At 47.5% G+C, this 23,578-nt stretch overlaps 1 protein-coding gene across 2 annotated transcripts in view; it reads left to right on the top strand.

Annotated features, from left to right (window-relative positions):
- EIF3L (eukaryotic translation initiation factor 3 subunit L) overlaps positions 1 to 19,201 on the top strand; it is a 34,763-nt gene extending 15,562 nt beyond the window's left edge. The window contains exons 8-13 of one of the 2 annotated variants that reach the window (XM_002743761.6): positions 2,652 to 2,823; positions 6,861 to 7,015; positions 8,768 to 8,938; positions 9,845 to 10,342; positions 17,008 to 17,088; positions 18,993 to 19,201. In XM_002743761.6, coding sequence (XP_002743807.2) covers positions 2,652 to 2,823; positions 6,861 to 7,015; positions 8,768 to 8,938; positions 9,845 to 10,342; positions 17,008 to 17,088; positions 18,993 to 19,031 — 1,116 coding nt within the window. In that variant the 3' untranslated portion in view covers positions 19,032 to 19,201. Of the gene's footprint in view, positions 1 to 2,651; positions 2,824 to 6,860; positions 7,016 to 8,767; positions 8,939 to 9,844; positions 10,832 to 11,198; positions 11,299 to 17,007; positions 17,089 to 18,992 lie in introns of those variants that run through there. The other variant, XR_013523306.1, reaches the window with a different exon arrangement.
- The last annotated feature ends 4,377 nt before the right edge of the window (positions 19,202 to 23,578 follow it).

A 23,578-nucleotide genomic window follows, 5' to 3' on the forward strand; every position in this document is an offset into this window, starting at 1 on the left:
GAGCACATTACTTAATCACACTGTGCATTGGTTTTCTTATCTCTAAAACAGGGATTGCTGCGACTTTACTAAGCACTTTATGAGATACTACATATAAAGTGCTTAGTATTAGTACCTGTCACAGAATAATTAATACATGTTGCCTGTTCACTGTGATGATGTTCAATGTCATTATTCTTTTTTTTTTAATTTTTATTTTTTTGAGACAGAGTTTCGCTCTTGTTACCCAGGCTGGAGTGCAATGGCGTGATCTCGGCTCACCGCAACCTCCGCCTCCTGGGTTCAGGCAATTCTCCTGCCTCAGCCGCCTGAGTAGCTGGGATTACAGGCACGCGCCACCATGCCCAGCTAATTTTTGTATTTTTAGTAGAGACAGGGTTTCACCTTGTTGACCAGGATGGTCTCGATCTCTTGACCTGGTGATCCACCCGCCTCGGCCTCCCAAAGTGCTGGGATTACAGGCTTGAGCCACCGCGCCCGGCCCTATTCTTTTCCATCTTATTTAGCCCAGTCCTATTTAAAAATACAGACTACAAAGTTGCTCACAACTGTAATCCCAGCATTTTGGGGGGCCGAGGCAGGAGAGTTGCTTCAGGCCAGAGTTTGAGAAATAGAGACTACAAAACATAAAATATTTGACAAAATATAGTCCTTTCCCCCTTTGTGCTCTGTCTATAATCTAACTGGTTATTTCAGGGTAAATTGGTGTCTTAATAAAGATGTGTATTGGAACTCCGTGAGCCAGGGAGAGTTTGTGTGTACAAAGTGTTGAAACGTCACGAATGGTGAGCTGAGAAACCTTCATAGTGCTCCTTGAGAAAGAGGTTTCCTGTGCGAGACTAGGCTTCAGTGCCTTTCACAGCAAAAGCTACAGACTGCCCTGGCCTTGTTTGTCCTCTGGCTCCTTGGCTTGTATCATCCTCTTATTTGGAATACGTCTAGATGAATAGCAGTCCTTTTGACTTAGAGCAAGTGAAGAAGGATCATCTGTGCTGATTTTCTTCCATCTCTCTTAAGATAATCCTAATTCCCTGGGCTAAGCTCCTAACTCCTCATTAAGGAGCTTATGGTGCTTTCTGTTTCTCACAAAGACAGTCTAGTGAGGGTCAGTGAGCGCCTGGTGTGTTTCCTCCTGGCCAGGTAGATGCCACATGGGATAAGTGGCTCTTCCTCGCCACTCTTTTTTTTTTTTGTTCAAACTATGGATAAAGTGAAAATGCCTGCCTGCCTTGTGTTTGCAGAGTTGTCAATTACTGTCTGCAAGGAAAGGCACCTTATGTTTCTCAGGTATTTACATAAACGTGACTGTATAAAGAGAGATCACTTCAAAAATGGTTACATGCTCTATTGTGACATTTGCTGTGACTTTGTTAACACTTAAATCATATTTTCATAGACCTCCGTTGTTCTTTTGCTGCAGTTTGCATGATAGGAGTGTACAGTGCCTCTGATGGGGAACATTGGATTTGTCAGTTTCCACAGTTACAGGCAGTGAATCAATGAATATCCATATATGTGTTATCCATAGGCATATTTTTAGGGATCACTACCTAGAAGTAGAATTTTTGATTGAAGGATACTTGCTTTTTATTTTATTTTTATTCTTTAATTTTTTTGAGATGGAGTCTTGCTCTGTTGCCAGGCCGGAGCGCAGTAATGCGACCTTGGGTCACTGCAGCCTCCAACTCCTGGGTTCAAGTGATTTTCCTGCCTCACCCTCCTGAGTAGCTGGGACTACAGGCAAGCGCCACCAGGCCCAGCTAGTTTTTATATTTTTAGTAGAGATGGGGTTTCACCATGTTGGCCAGGATGGTCTCAATCTCTTGACCTCATGATCCACCCACCTCCACCTTCCAAAGTACTGAGATTACAGGCATGAGCCACCACCCCTGGCTTTTTCTTTTTTTGACATGGAGTTTTGCTCTTCTTGTCCAGTCTGGAGTGCAGTGGCATGATCTTGGCTCACTGCAACCTCCACCTCTTGGGTTCAAGCAACCCTCCTGCCTCACCCTCCTGAGTAGCTGGGACTACAGGCAAGCGCCACCAGGCCCAGCTAGTTTTTATATTTTTAGTAGAGATGGGGTTTCACCATGTTGGCCAGGATGGTCTCAATCTCTTGACCTCATGATCCACCCACCTCCACCTTCCAAAGTACTGAGATTACAGGCATGAGCCACCACCCCTGGCTTTTTCTTTTTTTGACATGGAGTTTTGCTCTTCTTGTCCAGTCTGGAGTGCAGTGGCATGATCTTGGCTCACTGCAACCTCCACCTCTTGGGTTCAAGCAACCCTCCTGCCTCAGCGTCCTGAGTAGCTGGGATTACAGGCATGAGCCACCATGCCCAGCTAATTTTTTGTATTTTTAGTAAAGATAGGGTTTCTCCATGTTGGTCATGCTGGTCTCGATCTCCCGACCTGAGGTGATCCACCCACCTCAGCCTCCCAAAGTGCTGGGATTACAGGCATGAGCCGCCATGCCCAGCTTGTTTTTCTATCATAAAATTAGCAACTTCTGTTTAGAATGAGAAGTGGTTGTCTCACCGTCACCTCATCCTGTCCAGAGCCAGAGCATTGTGTCCTTTGCAGCACTGTGCACGGGGACGATCACTGTGGGCTCATACCACTACCGTGTGTTTCCTTCCTACTCACAGTTCCAGTCCTTCAGTCAGTACCGCTGCAAGACTGCCAAGAAGTCAGAGGAGGAGATTGACTTCCTTCGTTCCAATCCCAAAATCTGGAATGTTCACAGTGTCCTGAATGTCCTTCATTCCCTAGTAGACAAATCCAACATCAACCGACAGTTGGAGGTATACACAAGCGGAGGTGAGCACAGCAGGCTGACAGCCGCTACCTATGAATTTCCAGCTGCTTGCCATCTGTTCCAAAGGAATAGATACTGCAGGTAGAGCAGGCGAGTCACCACGTCTTAGGCAACGGGCTGTTGACTCTTCCTAGGTGCTTGAGTACGAACAGCAGCAGAGTGTTCATGCTGGGGGCTGTGGGGCTTGGGAGTCTGTTGGCCAAAAAACTGAACCAGCACATTGAGATTTGCATTTGTAAACATTTCTACTGTGTCTGCAGCGCTTTTGTTTAGATAAGCACTTCTCACACGTGTTAGTGTCAGAGCCCATTTTAGCCTGTTAAAATATTGAGAACCCCAAAATGTATATTAAAAAAAAAATGGGGGACTGGGCCCGATGGCTCATGCCTGTAATCCCAACACTTTGGGAGTCTGAGGCGGGAGGATCATAAGGTCAGGAGTTTGAGACCATCCTGGCCAACGTGGTAAAACCCCATCTCTACTAAAAATATAAAAATTAGGCATGGCGGCATGTGCTTGTAATCCCAGCTACTCAGGAGGCTGAGGCAGGAGAATCACTTGAAACCAGGGAGGCGGAGGTTGCAGTTAGCCGAGATCATGCCACTGCACTCCAGCCTGGCAACAGAACAAGACTCCATCTCAAAAAAAAAATTTTTTTTTTCGGCCAGTCATGCTGGCTCACGCCTAGCCTGAGGACTTTGGGAGTCTGAGGAAGGCGGATCACAAGGTCAGGAGTTCAAGACCAGCCTGGCCAACGTGGCAAAACCCTGTCTCTACTTAAAAAATATAAAAATTAGCCAGGTGTGGTGACTCGTGCCTGTAATTCCAGCTGCTTGGGAGATTGAGGAAGAATTGCTGGAACCTGGGAGGTGGAGGTTGCAGTGAGCCAAGATTGCACCATTGCACTCCAACCCAGGACAACACCAAGACTGTCTCAAAAAAAATTTTTTTTTCAGTAAAGAGCGACATTTTTGTAGATCTCTCTGTGGCTGGCTTCATGCAAAATACCTGGCCTCTCATGTCTGCTTCTGCATTCAATCTGTTGCAGTGTGCACTTTGGTTTGAAGCACAGAAAGCTCACGCTTGTAATCCCAACACTTTGGAGGCTGAGGCAGGCGGAGCACATGAGGTCAGGAGTTCAAGAACAGCCTGGCCAACATGGTGAAACCCCATCTTTACTAAAAATATAAAAAATTAGCTGGGTGTGGTGGCGGGTGCCTATAATCCCAGCTACTCGGGAGGCTGAGGCAGGAGAATAGCTTGAACCCAGGAGGCGGAGGTTTCAGTGAGCCAGTCGCACTACTACACTCCAGCCTGGGTGACAGAGTGAGACTCTGTCTGAAAAAAAAAAAAAGATAGGCATATGCAGGTATTAAAAAATGCAAAATCCAAAAGGCTTCTGGTCACAAGCATTTATAGAATACTCACCCTGTACTACTTTGGAATAACCAGTGGCAGTTTCATACACATTAGGTGCAGTGAGGAATCTGAGGCTGTGTTAGTGAACTTTTCCTTCGTTACATATACATATATGTATATATATTTGAGATGGAGTCTCACTCTGTCATCAAGCTGGAGTGCAGTGGCATGATCTCCACTCTCTGCCATCTCCACGTCCTGGGTTTAAGTGATTCTCCTGCCTCAGCCTCCCGAGTAACTGGGAATACAGGCACACGCCGCCACTCCCAGCTCGTTTTTGTATTTTTTCAGCAGAGATGGGGTTTCACGATGTTGGTTCAGTATGGTCTCCATCTCTTGACCTCGTGATCTGCCCCCTCTGCTTCCCAAAGTTCCTGGGATTACAGGCGCGAGCCACCCTGCCTGGCTTTCCTTTGTTATATTAACGTTGTTGATTACTCCTATAATTTGAATGAGTTTCTTAAATCCGTGTCGTCCGCGTGTGGTTTTTTTTTTCCCTCTGAGACAGAGTCTGCTCTTTCAGCCAGGCAGAGTGCAGTGGCATGATCTCAGCTCATTGCAACCTCCATCTCCTGGGCTCAAGTGATTCTTGACAATTTGGTGTCGCTGCCTCATCCTCCCGGGTAGCTGGGATTACAGGCATGCATCACCATGCCCGGCTGATTTTTATATTTTTAGTAGAGACAAGGTTTCACACACTGGTCAGGCTAGTCTCGAATTCCTGTGCTCAAGTGATCTGCCTGCCACAACCTCCCGAAGTGCTGGGATTTGTGTGATTCTTTAAAAAAATACTGGATCACTGAGTTACAAAGATCTTCCAAATGTTGACACATTTTATTACATCTTTTTAAAAAGTCACATTTGTTACTTTGCCACTGATATCAGCTGAACATTTATTCATAAGCTGTAGAGCTTGTAGTGGCAGATAAGAGTTGTTTTTTTGTTTTGTTTTGTTTTTGAGACGGAGTTTCGCTCCTTACCCAGGCTGGAGTGCAGTGGCGCGATCTCGGCTCACCGCAACCTCCGCCTCCTGGGTTCAGGCAATTCTCCCACCTCAGCCTCCTGAGTAGCTGAGATTACAGGCACGAGCCACCATGCCCAGCTAATTTTTTGTGTTTTTAGTAGAGACGGGGTTTCACCATGTTGACCAGGATGGTCTCGATCTCTTGACCTCATGATCCACCCACCTCGGCCTCCCAAAGTGCTGGGATTATAGGCATGAGCCACCGCGCCCGGCCCAAGAGTTTTACAAAATTCCATTTTTGCTTAAAAGCTTGAATTTTTTTTATTTTTAGATGAGGTCTTACTCTGTCATCCAGGCTGAAGTGTGGACCACAGGTGTGCACCACCATACCTGGCTGATTTTTTTTTTTTTTAGTAGAAATAAGTTCTCACTTTGTTTCCCAGGCTGATCTCGAACTCATGGGATTATAGGAGTGAGCCACTGAGCTCAACCTTTGAATTTTTTTATTGTTAGCAAACACTGTCAGTTCTTTTCATTGAGGTGTGACAAGTTTACTTCATTTTTTATTTTTGTGAAAATGTCTGCCAGAGTTGGTATCAGTTATCTCTTTTTTTTGAGATGGAGTCTTGCTCAGGCTTGAGTGGTGCAGTGGCACAATCTCTGCTCACTGCAACCTCTGCTTCCTGGGTTCGAGCGATTCTCCTGCCTCACCCTCTTCAGTAGCTGGGACTATCGGCATGCACCACCACACCCGGCTAATATTCATAGTTTTAGTAGAGACGGGGCTTCACCATGTTGGCCAGGCTGGTCTCAAACTCCAGACCTCAAGTGATCCACTGGCCTCGACTTCCCAAAGTGCTGGGATTACAGGTGTGAGCTGTGCTCAGCTCTTATCAGTTGTTCTTTCAAGTGAAAATGGTACTCCATGAAAAAAGGATTTTTTTCTTTTTCTCTCTCTTTTTTTTTTTTTTTTCTTTTTTGAACAGGGTCTCTCTCTGTCACCCAGGCCAGAATGCAATAGCCCTTTTATAGCTCTCTGTCTCCAAAAAGTACAAACTCTGGTTATTCAGATGTGGTACCTGGGCTAAGTACATCCTCCCACCTCAGCCTCCCAAGTAGCTGGGATTACAGGCGCAAGCCACCATGCCTGGCTAAGGACAAGTTCTTCTAGTGCCAGTGCATAGCAAGGAACAGTATAATGACTATTGGTACAATTTGGTGTCACTGTCTGATTTGTGCTTAAGTTGAAAGTAGTTTTACCTAGCTGATATTGCATCATGCAGATGTCAACTCAGTGGGAAGGGCTAATAGCATCTTAGTGTTATTAGGAAAATAGCTTTGCCCTTGTGTACACCTGAAGGGAGGGGTCTTGGTGGGTATATGTTACTGAGGAGGGGGGCCTTCTCATGTGTTGGGACCAAAAATAAAAAATAAAAAGCAAAATGAACTGCCACCCTGAAGGCAACTATTGGTAAATTTAAGTAGCATAAGGTTGGTTTTGCTGTTTCTTGGTATTCCTTTGAAGTTATTCCCAACCGAGGGAAGCTTTCAAGGCTGGCAGCTGCTGAGATATCTGCTGAGTAACATTCATAGGTCAGGTCTGCCTTCCTTTACTTTCCTCCTACCAGAGTATTCACGGTGTCCTGTCTCTTTCAGGTGACCCCGAGAGTGTGGCTGGGGAGTATGGGCGGCACTCCCTCTACAAGATGCTTGGTTACTTCAGCCTGGTGGGGCTTCTCCGCCTGCACTCCCTGTTGGGGGATTACTACCAGGCCATCAAGGTGCTGGAGAACATCGAACTGAACAAAAAGGTGATGCGTACTGCCTCTGGCCCCTCTTGTCGGAGCCAGAATGTCTATTTCTAGAGAACCACTCTGCTCTCTTAGGACAGATTTCTAGGAGAGGAGAGGACTCTTCCCTCAGGCCATTGAAAGTTGAGACTAAGCTGAGCATGGTGGCTCATGCCTGTAATTCCAACACTTTGGAAGGCCAAGGCGGGCAGATCACAAGGTCAGGAGCTGGAGACCAGCCTGTCCAACATGGTGAAACTCAGTTTCTACTAAAAAATGCAAAAGTTAGGCCGGGTCCAGTGGCTCTTGCCTGTAATCCCAGCACTTTGGGAGGCTGAGGCAGGCGAATCATGAGGTCAGGTATTTGAGCCTAGCCCGTCAAACATGGTGAAACCCGGTCTCTACTAAAAATACAGAAAATTAGCTGGGTATGGTGGCGGGCACTTGTAATCTCAGCGACTCTGGAGGCTGAGGCATGAGAATCACTTGAACCCAGAAGGTGGAGGTTGCGGTGAGCTGAGATCGTGCTACTGTACTCCAGCCTGGGTGACAGAGTGACACTTTGTCTCAAAAAAAGAAAAAAATTGAGACTACAACTGGGCAAATGAGTGGTAAAAAGCTGTACCTGGACGATATCGGTAGTAAATGACAGTTTTTTATTCTGTTTTTTTTTTTTTGAGATGGAGTTTCACTCTTGTTACCCAGGCTGGAGTGCAATGGCGCGATCTCGGCTCACCACAACCTCCGCCTCCTGGGTTCAGGCAATTCTCCTTGCCTCAGCCTCCTGAGTAGCTGGGATTACAGGCACGCGCCACCATGCCCAGCTAATTTTTTGTATCTTTAGTAGAGACGGGGTTTCACCATTTTAACCAGGATGGTCTTGATCTGTTGACCTCATGATCCACCCGCCTTGGCCTCCCAAAGTGCTGGGATTACAGGCTTGAGCCACCCGGCCCTATTCTGTTTTCAAAATGGAATGATAGTGGCAGCTTTTTACTCTTCACATTTTGCTGATCTTTGAATTAGGAAGACTGGGTGTGGCTTCTCACGCCCTTAATCCCAGCACTTTGGGAGGCTGAGGCACGTGGATCACTTGAGGTCAGGAGCTCGAGACCAGCCTAGCCAACATGGCAAAACTCTGTCTCTACTAAAAATACAAAAAAAATTAGCTGGGCTTGGTGGCAGGCACCTGTAATCCCAGCTACTCAGGAGGCTGAGGTAGGAGAATCACTTGAACCCAGGAGGCAGAGGTTGCGATGAGCTGAGATTGCTCCATTGCACTGCAGCCTAAGTGATAAAGCAAGACTCTTTCTCAAAAAAAGAATAAAGAAAAAATTTAATTCTTAGATAGTATGTTCACTGATTAGCTGTTGTGTTCTTCCTATCACAGAACAGTATTACAGATACTTACTATTTGGTGGTGGGCTCATGTGCATGTATGTGTTTCTGTCTTAACTGTCTGTTCCTTTATAGGACTTACTTGAAAAAGCAAGGAAAAACAACAAAACTGAGAGGTATAGCATTTTAGAGCTCAAAGAGATTTTATGGATTCCTCATCCAGAACCTTCTTGTTACAGCTAAGAAAATGGATTCCTCAAAACATACAACTTAATTTGTGAATAGGAAGATCCATTCTCAAACTCTGGGACTCCAGAGCTTCCTCTGGGTAGTTCAGGGCCTCTGCGGGGAAAGCTTTTCTCTTGGTGTTTCTGCCTCTGGTTCTGTCCAGGATGAATTGGCACTCATGGATGTTTGTTCCATCTCCTTCTGCAGAGTATGTATTCCCGTGTTCCAGAGTGCCAGGTCACCACGTACTATTATGTTGGATTTGCATATTTGATGATGCGTCGCTACCAGGATGCCATCCGGGTCTTTGCCAACATCCTCCTCTATATCCAGAGGACCAAGAGCATGTTCCAGAGGACCACATATAAGTATGAGATGGTAAGGGGCACTCTGCCTGCCACTAGTGGCCTTTCTACTCGGCTGACTCCTTGGCATCTATGCCAACCATTCTTGGTAAAGACCATCCAAAATACAGTTTTAATTAAGCCAGGAGTTAAGGCTGTAGAGCACTCTATACGATTGTGCCTACCAATGGATCACCCACCTGGAGTGCAGTGGCGCAGTCACAGCTCACTTCAGCCTCAACCTCCTGGGATCAGGTGATCCTCCTACCTCGGCCCTCCAAGTAGCTGGGGCTACAGCCACATACAACCACACCAGATAATTTTTCTTTTTTTTTTTCCCAAAGTGATACATATATTTTTGAGACGAATTCTCTTTCTGTTGCTCAGGCTGGAGCACAGTGGCGTGATCTCAGCTCACTGTAACCTCCACCTCCTGGGTTCAAGTGATGATCCAGCCTCAGCCTCCTGAGTAGCTGGGACTTATATTTGTGTATGTAAACAGAAAAGATACAATAAAAGTACGGCATTATGATCTTGTAGGGTCAGCATCCTATATGTGGCCCTTGGCCCGTGGTTGACTAAAACGTTGTTGCGTGGCACGTGCACATGTAGGCATCAAGGTTGCATCAAACGTTTTGGGTAACTTGATCCTAACTGGTGTAAAAGGACTGACCTGCTAGTGATGTGTGGGGCAAACTGGAGACACTAAGAGGTACTAGTAAGGAATCCAGAAGATGGCTAAGGAGGATTTGGAGCTAGGATGGAAGTTCAGTAGATCTAGAAATAAGACTGGAAGAGATGTTGGGGAAGTTTAGTGGCTGATATGAGACAGCTGAGTAAATCAAAGATCTGTGCAGAGGCCGGTGAGGCCACATTGGCATTGGGGACCTTAAGAAGTCCGTCTCACTTGACCCATTACCACTCTCCACTTCATCCCCAGATTAACAAGCAGAATGAGCAGATGCATGCGCTGCTGGCCATTGCCCTCACCATGTACCCCATGCGTATCGATGAGAGCATTCACCTCCAACTGCGGGAGAAATACGGGGACAAGATGCTGCGCATGCAGAAAGGTGACCCACAAGTCTATGAAGAACTTTTCAGTTACTCCTGCCCCAAGTTTCTATCGCCAGTAGTGCCCAACTATGATAATGTGCACCCCAACTACCACAAAGAGCCCTTCCTGCAGCAGCTGAAGGTGTTTGCTGATGAGGTACAGCAGCAGGCCCAGCTTTCAACCATCCGCAGCTTCCTCAAGCTCTACACCACCATGCCTGTGGCCAAGCTGGCTGGCTTCCTGGATCTCACAGAGCAGGAGTTCCGGATCCAGCTGCTTGTATTCAAACACAAGATGAAGAACCTGGTATGGACCAGCGGTATCTCAGCCCTGGATGGTGAATTTCAGTCAGCCTCAGAGGTTGACTTCTACATTGATAAGGTACGCCTGTGCCCTCGGTTTGCATCTCGTGTTAGGTGTTCACTATCTTTCATTTGCTACTCTGGGCACATGAAATACATTGGGGAACAAAATCAAAGATTCCTGCCCCTGCGGTGCTGCCATTCTACTATTTAAAAAAAAAAAAAAACGCAGGAGATTGGCCAGGCGCAGTGGCTCATGCCTGTAGTAACTAGTTCTTTAGGGAAGACCAAGGCGGGAGGATCACTTGAGCCCAGGAGCTTGGGACCAGCCTGGGGCAACATAGTAAGAGTTTGTCTGTATTTACCAAAAAAAAAAAAGATAAACAGTAGATGCTACAATTAAGCAAAAACATGTAGAGAAAGTGAAGTTTAAGCTAAGACTTCAAGGAAGCGAGGGAGTTCTGTTTCTTGGGGGGGTTTTTTTGTTTTGTTTTGCAGAGTTTTGCTCTGTCGTCCAGGCTAGAGTGCTGCAGTGTGATCTCGGCTCGCTATAATCCCTACCTCCCAGGTTGAAGTGATTCTCCTGCCTCAGCCTCCTGAGTAGCTGGGATTATAAGCATCCGCCACCATGCCTGGCTTGCTATTTTTAGTAGAGATGGTATTTTGCCATGCTGGCCAGGCTAGTCTCAAACTCTTCTGACTTAAAGCCATCCAACTGGTGGGGAGAGTTCTTAATAGCTCACCAAAAGCCAGGTACAGTGGCTCACGCCTGGAATCGCAGCACTTTGGGAGGCTGAGGTGAGCCGATCATAAGGTTAAGAGATCAAGAACATCCTGGCCAACATGTTGAAACCCTGTCTCTACTAAAAATATAAAAGTTAGCTGGGTGGAATGGCACACGCCTGTAGTCCCAGCTACTGGAGAGGCTGAGGCAGGAGAATTGCTTGAACCTGGGAGGCAGAGGTTGTGGTGAGCCGAAATCGTGCCACTGCACTCTAGCCTGACAACGGAGCAAGACTCCATCTAAAAAAAAAAAAAAATAGCTCACTAAATATCTGGGGGAAGAGCCTTCCAGGCAGGGGAAGTGCCAGGCGCTTCCTGAGCGAAGTCCCTGAAGAGGAGTAAGGTCAGTAAGTTTAAGGGACAGCTGCAGTATGCCCGAGTGGCCTGAGGAAGGAGGCTGTGTAGATGAGGTTGGAGAAGGGGATGGTGCTTTGTAGACTGTTGGAGTACTTTCCAAGTGGGAAGCCATTGTCCTGGCTTTTTTCATTTCTTAATTTTTAGTTAGCAATAATCATACCTCACATAACCCTCATTTGCCATACTGCCACGGCACTAAGCTTTTTTCTTTTTTTTGTTGTTGTTTTTTTTTTTTTAAGACAAGGTCTCACTCTGGTTGCCCAGGCCTGTGGTGCAGTGTTGTGATCTCCGTTCCCTGCAGCCTCAACTTCTTGGAGGATCTAAACAAAAGATACAGAAATACAATATCAGCTTGAGCCTGGGAGTTCAAGGCTGCTCAGACCCTCTTGGGTTTAAGCGATATCCTCGTGCCTTAGCCTCCCAGCTAGCTGCAACTACAGGCACTGATGAGGGTTTTAAAAGAATGGTTTCCTTATATGAGTTTTTTAGACTTAGCCTAGAATATGTGGAGTGTGTGTGTGTGTGTGTGTGTGTGTGTGAGAGAGAGAGAGAGAGAGAAATGCCACCTCCCTTTGTTTTCAGGTGATTCTCCCACCTCAGCTTCCCAGGTAGCTGGGATTACAGGCGTGTATCAACACGACTCGCTAATTTTTTTGTATTTTTAGTAGAGATGGGGTTTTGCTATGTTGCCCAGTCTGGTCTTGAGCACCACTGTTCCAGCCAATTTTAAGTTTATATTTTATAGATACAGGGTCTCATTTTGTTGCCCAGGCTAGTTTCAAGCGATCCTCCTATCTTGGCCTCCCAAAGCGCTGGGATTACAGGCAAGAGCCACTGCGCCTCTCCTGTCCTGTCCTGTCCTGATGTGTAACACCTTGGGTTAGTGCTCCCTGTTTGTGAACTTTAATATAATGGAATTACACAGTATGTACTCTGTCTGACATAATTGAGAGAGTCACCCACCATTCATTGTTACTGTGTAGCAGTGATGCCTTCATGTTTATTCTGTGCTAGTCCAGCATCTGCTGTTATTGTACTGTACTTTATCCATTCTCCTGTTGATTGACATTTGTGTGGTTTGTCTATTTCAAAAAATACAAGCAAGGTTTTACAGAGTGGCTAGTAATACATTTATATATGCCTGTATATGCATCACGTTCTTTCCGGAAGGGTACGCGAGCAGCGTAGCAGTGGCTTCCTCTCAGGAGGAGAGGTGGCTCGAAGAATGGTATTAGTTTTCACTGGTGATTTTTAAGTTCAAACTGGACATTTTAAGTCCCGATGAGTTTTCGTTTTTATTTATTTAGAGACCGGGTCTCACTGTGTCGCCCAGGCTGGGGTGCAGTGGTGGGATCTTGGCTCACTGCATCTCCCACCTCCTGGGTTTAAGGGATCCTCCTGCCTCAGCCTCCCAATTAGCTGGGATTACAGGCACTGAGGAGGGTTTTAAAAGAATCATTTTATTTTCTTGTGAGATTTTTAGTCTTAGCCTAGAATGTTTTTTCCTGTGAGATATCACCTTCCTTTTTGTTTCTCCAAGTATGTAGACTCATGAGTGAAGAAACGTTCTGCTCAGGCGTGTTTGGAACCCTAATAAGGACTTAATGTATGTTAAACCTCCACCTGTTGTCCATGTCTTTTTTTTTTTTTTTTTTAAGAGGCTCTTTCCATAGGCCATTGCTAAATGACAGTCTGAAAAAAAAAAGAGGTTCTTACTCTGTCACCCAGGGTGGAGTGCAGTGGACCAGTCATAGTTCACTGCAGCCTTGAACTCCCAGGCTCAAGTGATTCTCCTGCCTCAGCCTCCCCAGTAGCTAGGACTCCAGGCATGTGCCACCATGCGTGGCTAATTTTTTTTTTTTTTTTTTGTAGAGATAATCTTGCTTGTTTTGTTTTTGGAGTCTTACTGTGTTGCTCAGGCTGGTCTTGAACTTCTTGGATTACAGGCGTGAGCCGCCACACCCGGCCCTTTTAACACCCTCCTTCCACACATTCCATCTCTCCCGTGTTCTGGATAATTGCTTTCCATTGATCGTCTTGCCCATTAACATCTCTAGCCATGTCTGTTTTTTGCTTCCTGTATCTTTTTTTACTCATGGTGTGATGTTTCCTTATATCCTTGGTTATGGCTCATTGTTCTTGAAAAACTGTTGGTATTCCTTGAGGCCTATGATGAACATTTATTCCTCTAGAGAGGATTTGCTTTTAAACCTCTGCAAAGTACTCAGGGATAGTACTGTCTGGGACCACCATGAACTGAGTTCATAGCCTGAGGTCCCCTGAACCACCCAGGGGACAGCCCCAGCTGGAGATTATCAGAAGAGCCACTTTGTGTTTCTAAGTTCTCTGGGCTGGGTCTCTTTTATACCCCCTTCCCACTAGGCAGCCCTTGTGTGGAGAGGAGAGGGATGGCTTGTCACTTCTGGCTTGCATTGAGCTTGAAGATGAAGTCCTCTGGGGTCTCAGCATGATAAGGAGGATCTTCTGTTAGACTGCACTGGCCTTGGTTTGTACCCTTGGCCCAAGTTTTCTAAGATGAACAAATGTCCATAGGGCAGAGGGGAGCTTCTGTGCTTCTCTGGGAATGATTTTTTTTTCCCTAAAAAATGTTCAGCTACTATTTTGTCAGCTCTTTGATGCCGTGAGGAATTTTTTTTTCTCATACCTTGAATTTTTAGTTGTTTTTGAAAGCATTTTGGGCCAGGTATAGTGGCTCATATCTGTAATCCCAACACTTCGGAAGGACAAGGCAGGAGAATTGCTTGAGCCCAGGAGTTCAAGACTAGCCTGGGCAACATAGCTAGACCCTATCTCGATTTTTTTTGTTAAAAAAGAAAAAGCATTTTGGTCTAAACGTATTGTTGGAAATAGCACTTTTTGAGCAGTTTTGAAAAATACACAATTTTGGGCTGGGAGGCTTGGCTCACGCCTATAATCCCAGCACTTTGAGAGGCCAAGGCGGGTTGATAACCAGAGGTCAGGAGTTCGAAACCTGCCTGTCCAACATGGTGAAACCCTGTCTCTACTAAAAATACAAAAAAAAAAAAAATTAGCTGGGCATGGTGGCGCGTGCCTGTAGTCCCAGCTACTCGGGAGGCTGAGGCAGGAGAATTGCCTGAACCCAGGAGGCGGAGGTTGCAGTGAGCCAAGATCGTGCCACTGCACTCCAGCCTGGGTGACAGAGTGAGACTGTATCCCACTCCCCCCCCCAAAAAATCTGTAATTTGGACATAGAATTTGCATGATAAAAATGTCACCATTTTAAAGTGTGCGGTTTGCCAGGTGTGATGCTTCACACCTATAATCCCAGCACTTTGGATGGCCAGGGCTAGTGGATCACTTGAGACGTGGAGTTCAAGACCAGCCTGGCTAACATGCTAAAACCTCATCTGTACTAAAAATATACAGACTAGCTGAGTATAATCCCAGCTACTTGGGAGGCTGAGACACAAGAATCGCTTTAGCCTGGGTGGCAGAGTGAGACCCTGTCTCAGTAAATAAATTGAATGAATGAACAATTCAATGGTGCACACCTGTAATCCCAGCCACTTTGGGAAACTGAGGCACTAAAATTGCTTGAACCCAGGAGGCTGAGGTTGCAGTGAGCCTAGATCATACCATTGAACTGTAATCTTAGCTACTTGGGAAACTGAGGCAGGAGAATTGCTTGAAGCTAGGAGGCTGAGGTTGCAGTGAATATGTTCACAGTGTGAACTATTCCGCTAATTCCAGAACCTTTCTATCCCCACAAAAAGAAACTCCCTACCCAATAGCAGTCACTAGCAGTTCCCCATTTCCGCCTTTCTGCTGTCCCCTGGCAAACCACTTAACCTGCTTTTGGTCTCTTTTCAATTTGACATTTCAGATCAATGGAATCATGTAATATATGGGCGTTTGTGTTTGGGTTCTTTCACTGAGCGTGTCTTCGAGTTACATTCATGTTACAGCATGTATCAGTACATTCCTTTTACAGCTGAATAATATCTCCTGTATGAATTAACTACGTTTTGTATCCATTCGTTGTTAGACATTTGGATTTTTTTGTCTGCTTTTTGTTTTTTTTACTTTACGGCTTATGAATAATGCTGCTGCGAATATTCATTTAAAGGTTTTTGTGTGAACACGTGTTTTTAATTTTCAGATCTATATCTAGTTGTGGAATTTCTAGGTCCGTCTGGGTAGTTTTTTTTTTTGAGACAAGTTTCACTCTTGTTACCCAAGCTGGAGTGCAATGGCACGATCTCGGCTCACCTCAACCTCCGCCTCCTGGGTTCAGGCAATTCTCCTGCCTCGGCCTCCTGAGTAGCTGGGATTACAGGCACGCGCCAACATGCCCAGCTAATTTTTTGTATTTTTAGTAGAGACGGGGTTTCACCATGTTGACCAGGATGGTCTCGATCTCTTGACCTCGTGATCCACCCGCCTCGGCCTCCCAAAGTGCTGGGATTACAGGCGTGAGCCACCGCGCCCGGCCTGGTAGTTTGTTTTTGAAAGTTCATCTTGCTTTAAAGTAAACACCCTCATTTCAATTTTATGGCTCTAGAAGACTTGGTTTTTGCCATAAATTAGCTGTCCCTGATACAGATTTGCCAAAGTAAAAACACGTCAGTAGTGGAAGTTTTCTAGTGTTTTAAATCATGCTTTTAAAAACCAAAGAAAACTGAGCCAGGCTTGGCACCGTGTGCCTGTAGTCCAAGCTATGGGAGTGAGTCCCGTATAGCTCCTGCCTTAGGAGGCTGAGGTAGGAGGATGGCTTGAGCCCAGGAGTTTGAGGCTGCAGTAACTAAGATCTCACCACTGCATTCCAGCCTGGGTAACAAAGTGAGACCCTGTCTAAAACTCTGCCAGTATCATGTCAACCCTTTTTTTTATTTTTTGAGACAGAGTCTCACTGTCACCCAGGCTGGAGCACAGTGGTACTATCTTGGCTCACTGCAGCCTCTGCCTCCTGGGTGCAAGCAACTCACCTGCCTCAGTCTGCTGAGTAGATGGGACTACAGATGTGATGGGCATGCACCACCATGCACGGCTAACTTTTGTATTTTTAATAGAGACGGGGTTCTACCATGTTGACCAGGATGGTCTCAGGTGAATCACCTGAGGTCAGGCGTTCAAGACCAGCCTGGCCAACATAGTGAAACCCCGTCTCTACTAACAATACAAAAATTAGCTAGGTGTGGTGGTGCGCACCTATAATCCCAGCTACTCGGGAGACTGAGGCACAAAAATCACTTGAACCCAGGAGGCTGAGGTTACAGTGAGCCTAGATCATGCTTATTGAACTGTAATCTCAGCTACTTGGGAAGCTGAGGCAGGAGAATTGCTTGAACCCAGGAAGCGGAGGTTGCAGTGAGCTGAGATCATGCCATTGCACTCCAGTCTGGGCGACAAGAGCTAAACTCCGTCTCAAAAAAGAAAAGAAAAGAAAGACTCTCTAGAAAGAGTGACTTGCTGTTAACTGGTGATGGTTTTCCAGTGGTCTTTTTCCCGCCTTTACATCTAACACTCAACATCATTATCATTCGCAAGTCCTTGGTGGCGCCTGGGTGAGATGGCCCTGCTCCTCCACCTGGCTGCTTTTCCCTGATTGTGCTTCCCCTACAGGATATGATCCACATCGCGGACACCAAGGTCGCCAGGCGCTATGGGGATTTCTTCATCCGTCAGATCCACAAATTCGAGGAGGTGAGAGATCTGAGAGAAGGGGGGCTGTTGGCACAGGGCAGAGCTTAGGAACTAAATGGGGAGTTTAACATGTTTTTATTTTTATTTTTTTTTGTTGTTGTTTCTTTATTTTTATTTTTTATCGAGATAGAGTTTTGCTCTTGTTACCCGGGCTGGAGTGCAATGGCGCGATCCTGGCTCACTGCAACCTCCGCCTTCTGAGTTCAAGCAATTCTCGTGCCTGAGCCTCCCGAGTAGCTGGGACTACAGGCACGCACAACCATGCCCAGCTAATTTTTGTATTTTTAGTAGAGATGGGGTTGCACCTTGTTGACCAGGATGGTCTCAATCTCTTGACCTCGTGATCCACCCGCCTCGACCTCCCAAAGTGCTGGGATTATAGGCGTGAGCCACTGCGCCCGGCTTTTATTTCTTTATTTTGAGACAGAATCTCACTCTGTCACCCAGGCTGGAGTGCAATGGCATGATCTCAGCTCACTGCAACCTCTGCCTCCCGGCTTCAAGCAATTCTCCCACCTCAGCCTCCCGGGTACCTGGAATTACAGGCACATGCCACCATACCCAGCTAATTTTTATATTTTTGGTAGAGACCAGGTTTTACCATGTTGGTCAGGCTGGTCTCCAACTTCTGGCCTCAATGATCCGGACCGCCTCAGCCTCCTAAAGTGCTGGGTTGACAGGCATGAGCCACTATGCCAGGCCTTTTTAAATTTTTTATTTCTGTTTTCAGAAAGCCTACTGCCCTTCAGCCTGGGCAGCAGAGCAAGACCCTGCCAAAAAGAAAAAGAGGCTGGGCGCAGTGGCTCATGTCTCTAATCCCAGCACTTTGGGAGGCCAAGGCAGGCCGATCACTTAAGATCAGGAGTTCAAGACCAGCCTGGTCACGTGGTAAAACCTCGTTTCTACTAAAAATACAAAAATTAGCTGGGCGTGGTGGCTCGTGCCTGTAATTCCAGGTACATGGGAGACCGAGGCAGGAGAATCACTTGAACCCAGGAGGTGGAGGTTGCAGTGAGCAGAGATGGTGCCACTGCAAAAGAAAGCCTGAGGTTGGCCCTTTAAATTTTCAAGCTACTGGCTGACTGCTTGGGGTTTGGGGAATGGGGTTGGGCCTGTAGGAACTGCTGCATCAGCCTTCTCCAGAGCATCTCTTTCCAAGATCTCCCTCTGCGGGTGGCCAGCTCTCCTCTCCCTCCCTGGTATTTCCTAATATGGGTGGATTCACTGCCTGCTCTTGCCCATCCCTCCCCACTTGGCATTGTTTTCCAACTTAGACAGGTCTGGCTAGTTCCTGCAGCCTGGAGGACAGGAAGCTCTGTTTTGCATTACTTGGTGCATTCCTTATCTTGCCCTAGGAGAGGCCTTGTGGGTCAGGCCAGACACTGTAAGGGTGTAGGTAGCTGTGGCCATTGCTAGGGCTGCTGTGTCCTGGTGCTTTGAGTTCTCCAGCAGAGGTCAGGCTCTTCCTGCAGGATCTTGACAGCCCTGCTGCTCTTTTTACTTTCTGGCTGTTGAGATCACATCTGTCAGGGGGGTGGGCTGGGGGTGTCTTCTAATAAGGATCCTGTTCCTTGTGAAAGGAGAAAGCTTCTGGTATTTCCCCTAACTGAATTAGTAACTTGAAAAGTCTGGCCACTCCGAATCCTTTTTCTGTCAGATGGGTAGAGCGGTGTTGGGTATGGGTTTGTTGCATGTGAAGGGCAGGTAAAAGAACAATCTGCGTGAACTGTGCCAGGGCCGTATGAATGTCATGGCTTTTCCCACACACGGTGGACACCCACATCAGAGACGGCCTTTCTTGGCTTCAGAGGAGCAGCTGGGAATCTGACCTAGTGATCATACACACTGTGGGAAAGGCGTTGGGGAAATCCCTGTATGTAACTTTGCTTTTCTTTCTCTTCTAGCTTAATCGAACCCTGAAGAAGATGGGACAGAGACCCTGACGACATTTACACACATCATTCAGGAGCCTGTTTTGATATATTTTAGGCAGGAAGTGTTTTTGCTGATCTGTGAAACCTTCACTTAGATCAGCCATCAGCCTGTCAACTCAGTTAACAAATTTAGGACCGAAGTGTTTCACGTGGGTCTCAGTAAAGGATCTCTGGAGCCAGATGTGTCATCTCATTATTGTAGGGAAGACTCTGTGGGTCGTGGCAGTAATACATCGTTTCCCGGGTGTCCTGATGCTTTCAGGATGCCTCGGTTACTAGTGTTTAGATTGAATTCTTTTTTTTCTTTTTTTGAGATGGAGTCTCACTCTGTCTCCCAGGCTGCAGCACAGTGAGTGGTGTGATCTCAGCTCACTGCAACCTCCACCTCCCAAGTTCAAGCAATTCTCCTGCCTTAAATACCTGGGATTACAGCTGTGTGCCACCCCACTCAGCTAATTTTTTTATTTTCAGTAGAGATAGGTTTTAACTTGTTGGCCAGGCTGGTCTCAAACTCCTGACCTCAAGTGATTTGCCCACCTTGGCCTGAAGTGCTGGGATTACAGGTGGGATTATAGGCATGAGTCACTGTGCCCGGCCCCAAAGGAATTTTTTAAAAGCCTCTAGTTGTAAGTCCAGACATTTGTAAAGCTCTTGGTATCTTTCCGAGCTAGCCTTCCTGTCTTGCCTTGTTGGAGCCAATTGAGTGGCCCAGTGCCAACCAGGGCTCCTTAACCACCACTGCCTGACTACCACATGGTTCCCTGGTGTAGGGAGGGTGCTGTGCACTGATTCCTCCTAAAGAATGTTCGTGCTTTGTCCCCCATACCCTGATGTTTGGCGATGGTGGCTTAGAGGAACTCAGACTCAACTGGGCAGCCCCCGGGTTAACGTGTTTGAAATTCAGTGCCAGAGCTTCGTGGTTCGTGTGATAGTTCTCTGTCATCAAAAGTTTTGCCAGGTCAAAATGTGCGTGTCTGACATGGCCTCTTGGCACTCTTCTTGCTGTGAGACGGGCCAGTGCAGGAGCCCGGGTCACACAGACCCAGTGTGTATGAGTGCCTGGCTTGAGGCCATCTCCCAGCAGCCTGGTCCAGGCTCAGCAGCAGTGTGGGGCAGCCAGCAACTCCTGTGAGGGGGCAGGCACAGCTGGACTCTGCCTGGCACCGCTTGCGGAATGCACAGCGCTCATCATCTGTGGCCAGCTCAGGACTTTTATTCCATTAGTGCAGAAGAACCGGGTTTATGATCCTCCCATGCTAAGGAGAGCAAGGGCTTTGTTACCAGGGAATGGGGAGCTCTGGGTGGTACCGGTTTCCAGAAGTTTCTGCACCAGCAAGAGAAGGGAGCAGCAAAGTGTGTGGGCTTGGACTTCTCGAACCGAGGTCTGAGTCCCGACTGCCACATACCAGCTGAACCAAGTTATGTAATCCTCAGTGCCTCACCTTCTTATCTCAAGTGGGGTTAGCACCTACCTCAGAATTGTTCTATGCACCAAATTCAGTAAAATTCACATGAACCTGGCGGTACTGTGTGATAAAGGGAGGAAGGCCTTAGCAAAACTCCAGAGAGGGCCTGTGTAGACAGTGTGGAGGCCCATTCACATAGGTCAAGGCCCTTGTCTAGAGCAGCCAGCCACAGAGGAGCTGGGCCCCATGCACAGTGGCTGCAGCAGGCATGAGGGGAGAATTCGAGAGATTGGGAGGCTGCAGAGGACAGGACCTGGATGTGGCAATTGAGTGGATGTAGAAGCTTCAGGGAAGGGAAATGCCCAGTTCTGAGGCTCTGTGAGATGGGGGTGGTTGCTGGAGCAGGTTGGGACTGGAGGAGGTAAGTGCAAGTGGGTAGGGAACAGGAGTTGAGTGTGTGTGTTTCATGTTTTTTTTTTTTTTTTTGAGACCAAATTTTGCTCTTGTTGCTCAGGCTGGAGTGCAGTGGCCTGATCTGGGCTCACCATAACCTCCGCCTCCCAAGGTTGAGCAGTTCTCTTGCCTCACCTTCCCAAGTAGCTGGGATTACAGGCATGCACCACCACGCCCAGCTAATTTTGTATTTTTAGTAGAGACAGGGTTTCTTCGTGTTGGTCAGGCTTGTCTCGAACTCCCAACCTCAGGTGATCCATCCGCCTCAGACTCCCAAAGTGCTGGGGTTACGGGCATGAGCTACTGCTCCTGGCCGGGAACAGGAGTTTAAGGAGCCTGTGGGACATCCAGGTGGAGGTGCCCAGGGCCTAACAATTTGGGCAGAGGCAATAAACAGCTGGGGCTGGAATCCTGGTCTCCAGGCACCCAAGCTAGAGCCCTTCTTCCTCACACAACCTCCTCCTGGTGGGCTTCACACACATCTTTCCACACAGTCCCCCCTCTGCTGCGTGTTTCTCCCACACTAGGCTGTGAGCCCAAGATGGTGGGGGACACTTTTCCTTCTATTACGGCCTTGATGGCCTCGTCTGGGAAGTGAGGCAGTGGGACTAGCTGCTGTTGGGGTTGCAGCCTTGCAATCTAGAATTCTGAGTGACATCCTAAGCATCTAAACGGGCCAGGAGCTCTGTGAGGACCCAAGGAAAGAGGCAGCACTTGGGAGCTATGACCCTTTTGGTTAACTTATTCCACTGAATGAATGGTGAATGCAAGAGGAAGGAAGTTAATAAGGATTGAATGCAACAATATCAGTATAGGAATAAGGCTGGAGCGTGCCTTAAATCCTGTCTGGAATGTAGCGGCACAGATGAATGGATGTGCTCTCCAGCCAGCCTTTAGCCAGGGGAAGCCGTGGCTGTGCCCGCGCAGGCTCTTGCCAACAGTGGCCTCTCGTCCCCACCCCCAGCCTGCCCTGCAGACAATATGGTGTGTGCTATGGCTGGGGTCAGGAGCCCGCCTCCGCTGTGGGGGAAGGCCACCAAGAAGAGGCTGAGAGGTAGGCAGGGGAAAGGTCCAAAGCCTGATCAGCAAGTTCCTGAGATTGTCCCGAAGGAGACGGTAGGAGAAGCAGCAATTTGTCTTGGTTCCTGTGGCTCTACATTCCTGTCAAGCCTGCAGCTGAAAACCTGGCTTTTCTTTATTTCTGGCCCCACCCCGCCCCTATCCAGCCACTTGATTAAGATCAAGTTACCTCCTTCATGCCCTCATCCCACCCCTACTTTTTTTCCTGGAGCCAGTGGATCCTGGGAGGGTGGACTTCACTCTATAGTCATGGTTGGGAAGTGGAAGGAGTCTAGATTCAATCCCTGACGCTGACCCTTAAAACTGGAAAATTCCAGCAGGGCGTGGTGGCTCACGCCTGTAATCCCAGCACTTTAGGAGGCCAAGGTGGGCAGATCACCTGTGGTTGGGAGTTCGAGACCAGCCTGACCAACATGGAGAAACCCCATCTCTCCTAAAATACAAAATTAGCTGGGCGTGGTGGCGCATGCCTGTAATTCCAGCTACTCGGGAGGCTGAGGCAGGAGAATCTCTTGAACCTGGGAGGCGGAGGTTGCAGTGAGCCAAGATCGTGCCACTGCACTCCAGCCCGGGCAACAAGAGCAAAACTCCGTCTCAAAAACAAATAAAAAAAGGAAAATTCCAGGCACTTGGCTTAACTTCTCTGAGCCTCTGCTTCCTCGTCAGTCAAATGAGGAGAGTAATTCTCCCCTACCTGGGCCTTTCTAAGTGTCAGCATAGGCCCAGCACAGTGGCTCATGGCTGTAATCCCAACGCCTTGGGAGACTGAGGTAGGAGGATCACTTAGGCCTAGGAGTTTGAGACCAACCTGGGCAAGATAACAAGACCCCATCTCTGCAAATAGGTAAAATTAACCAGACATGGTGGTGCGTGCCTGTAGTCCTAGCCACTTGGGAATCTAAAGTGGGAGGATTGCTTGAGCCGAGTTCAAAGTTATAGTGAGGTATGATCACACCACTGTACTCCAGCCTGAGCAACAGAGCAAGACCCTGTCTCTAAATCCAAGCATATCGAACTCGGGTATAAGTGTTGGGATGACTCATATCCGTCCCGAGTGTATTGTATCGCCCAGGGTTGAGTTGTGCTCTGTCTAACCCCTGCTCTATTTAGAGGAAAGAGCAGCTCACTCCTAGAACTTCACAAGTGTCACTTGCTAACAGGAAGAGCAACAGCACCACATATCCACATCCTCAGGTAGCTGGGGGACAAACTGACCTCTTCCGGTGTCTGACAGCCCCTTCCTTGTCACTCGGGCCTCAGAGAGAGGTGGCCTTCCTGTGTCAGGAAGGCTAAGAAACCGTTTCCCATTCTGCCTGCTTTTGCCCTGCAGAGCAGGCCAGATTGATACTGAGGGGTAGTAGGGAGGGCTCTAGCTCCCCTGCCCCAAATAATCTCCTGGCACCCCCTAAACCCACACCCAAATCATAAACAGTGGGCTTGCTATGCAGACCAAATTCTAAGTCAAGTCCTAAAGTCTTCTCTTTCTTCCTGCCAAATTTGAGCTCCTCCTACAGGGACAGGAGCCCGATGGTTAGGGCCTTGACTACTGCGTTAGCACCAAACATCAATCCTGCCCACCTGCTGGGAAATCCCAGCACCAGTAATTCTTGAAGCTGA

The sequence above is a fragment of the Callithrix jacchus genome, chromosome 1 (assembly GCF_049354715.1).
Source record: "Callithrix jacchus isolate 240 chromosome 1, calJac240_pri, whole genome shotgun sequence".
NCBI lineage: Eukaryota > Metazoa > Chordata > Mammalia > Primates > Cebidae > Callithrix > Callithrix jacchus.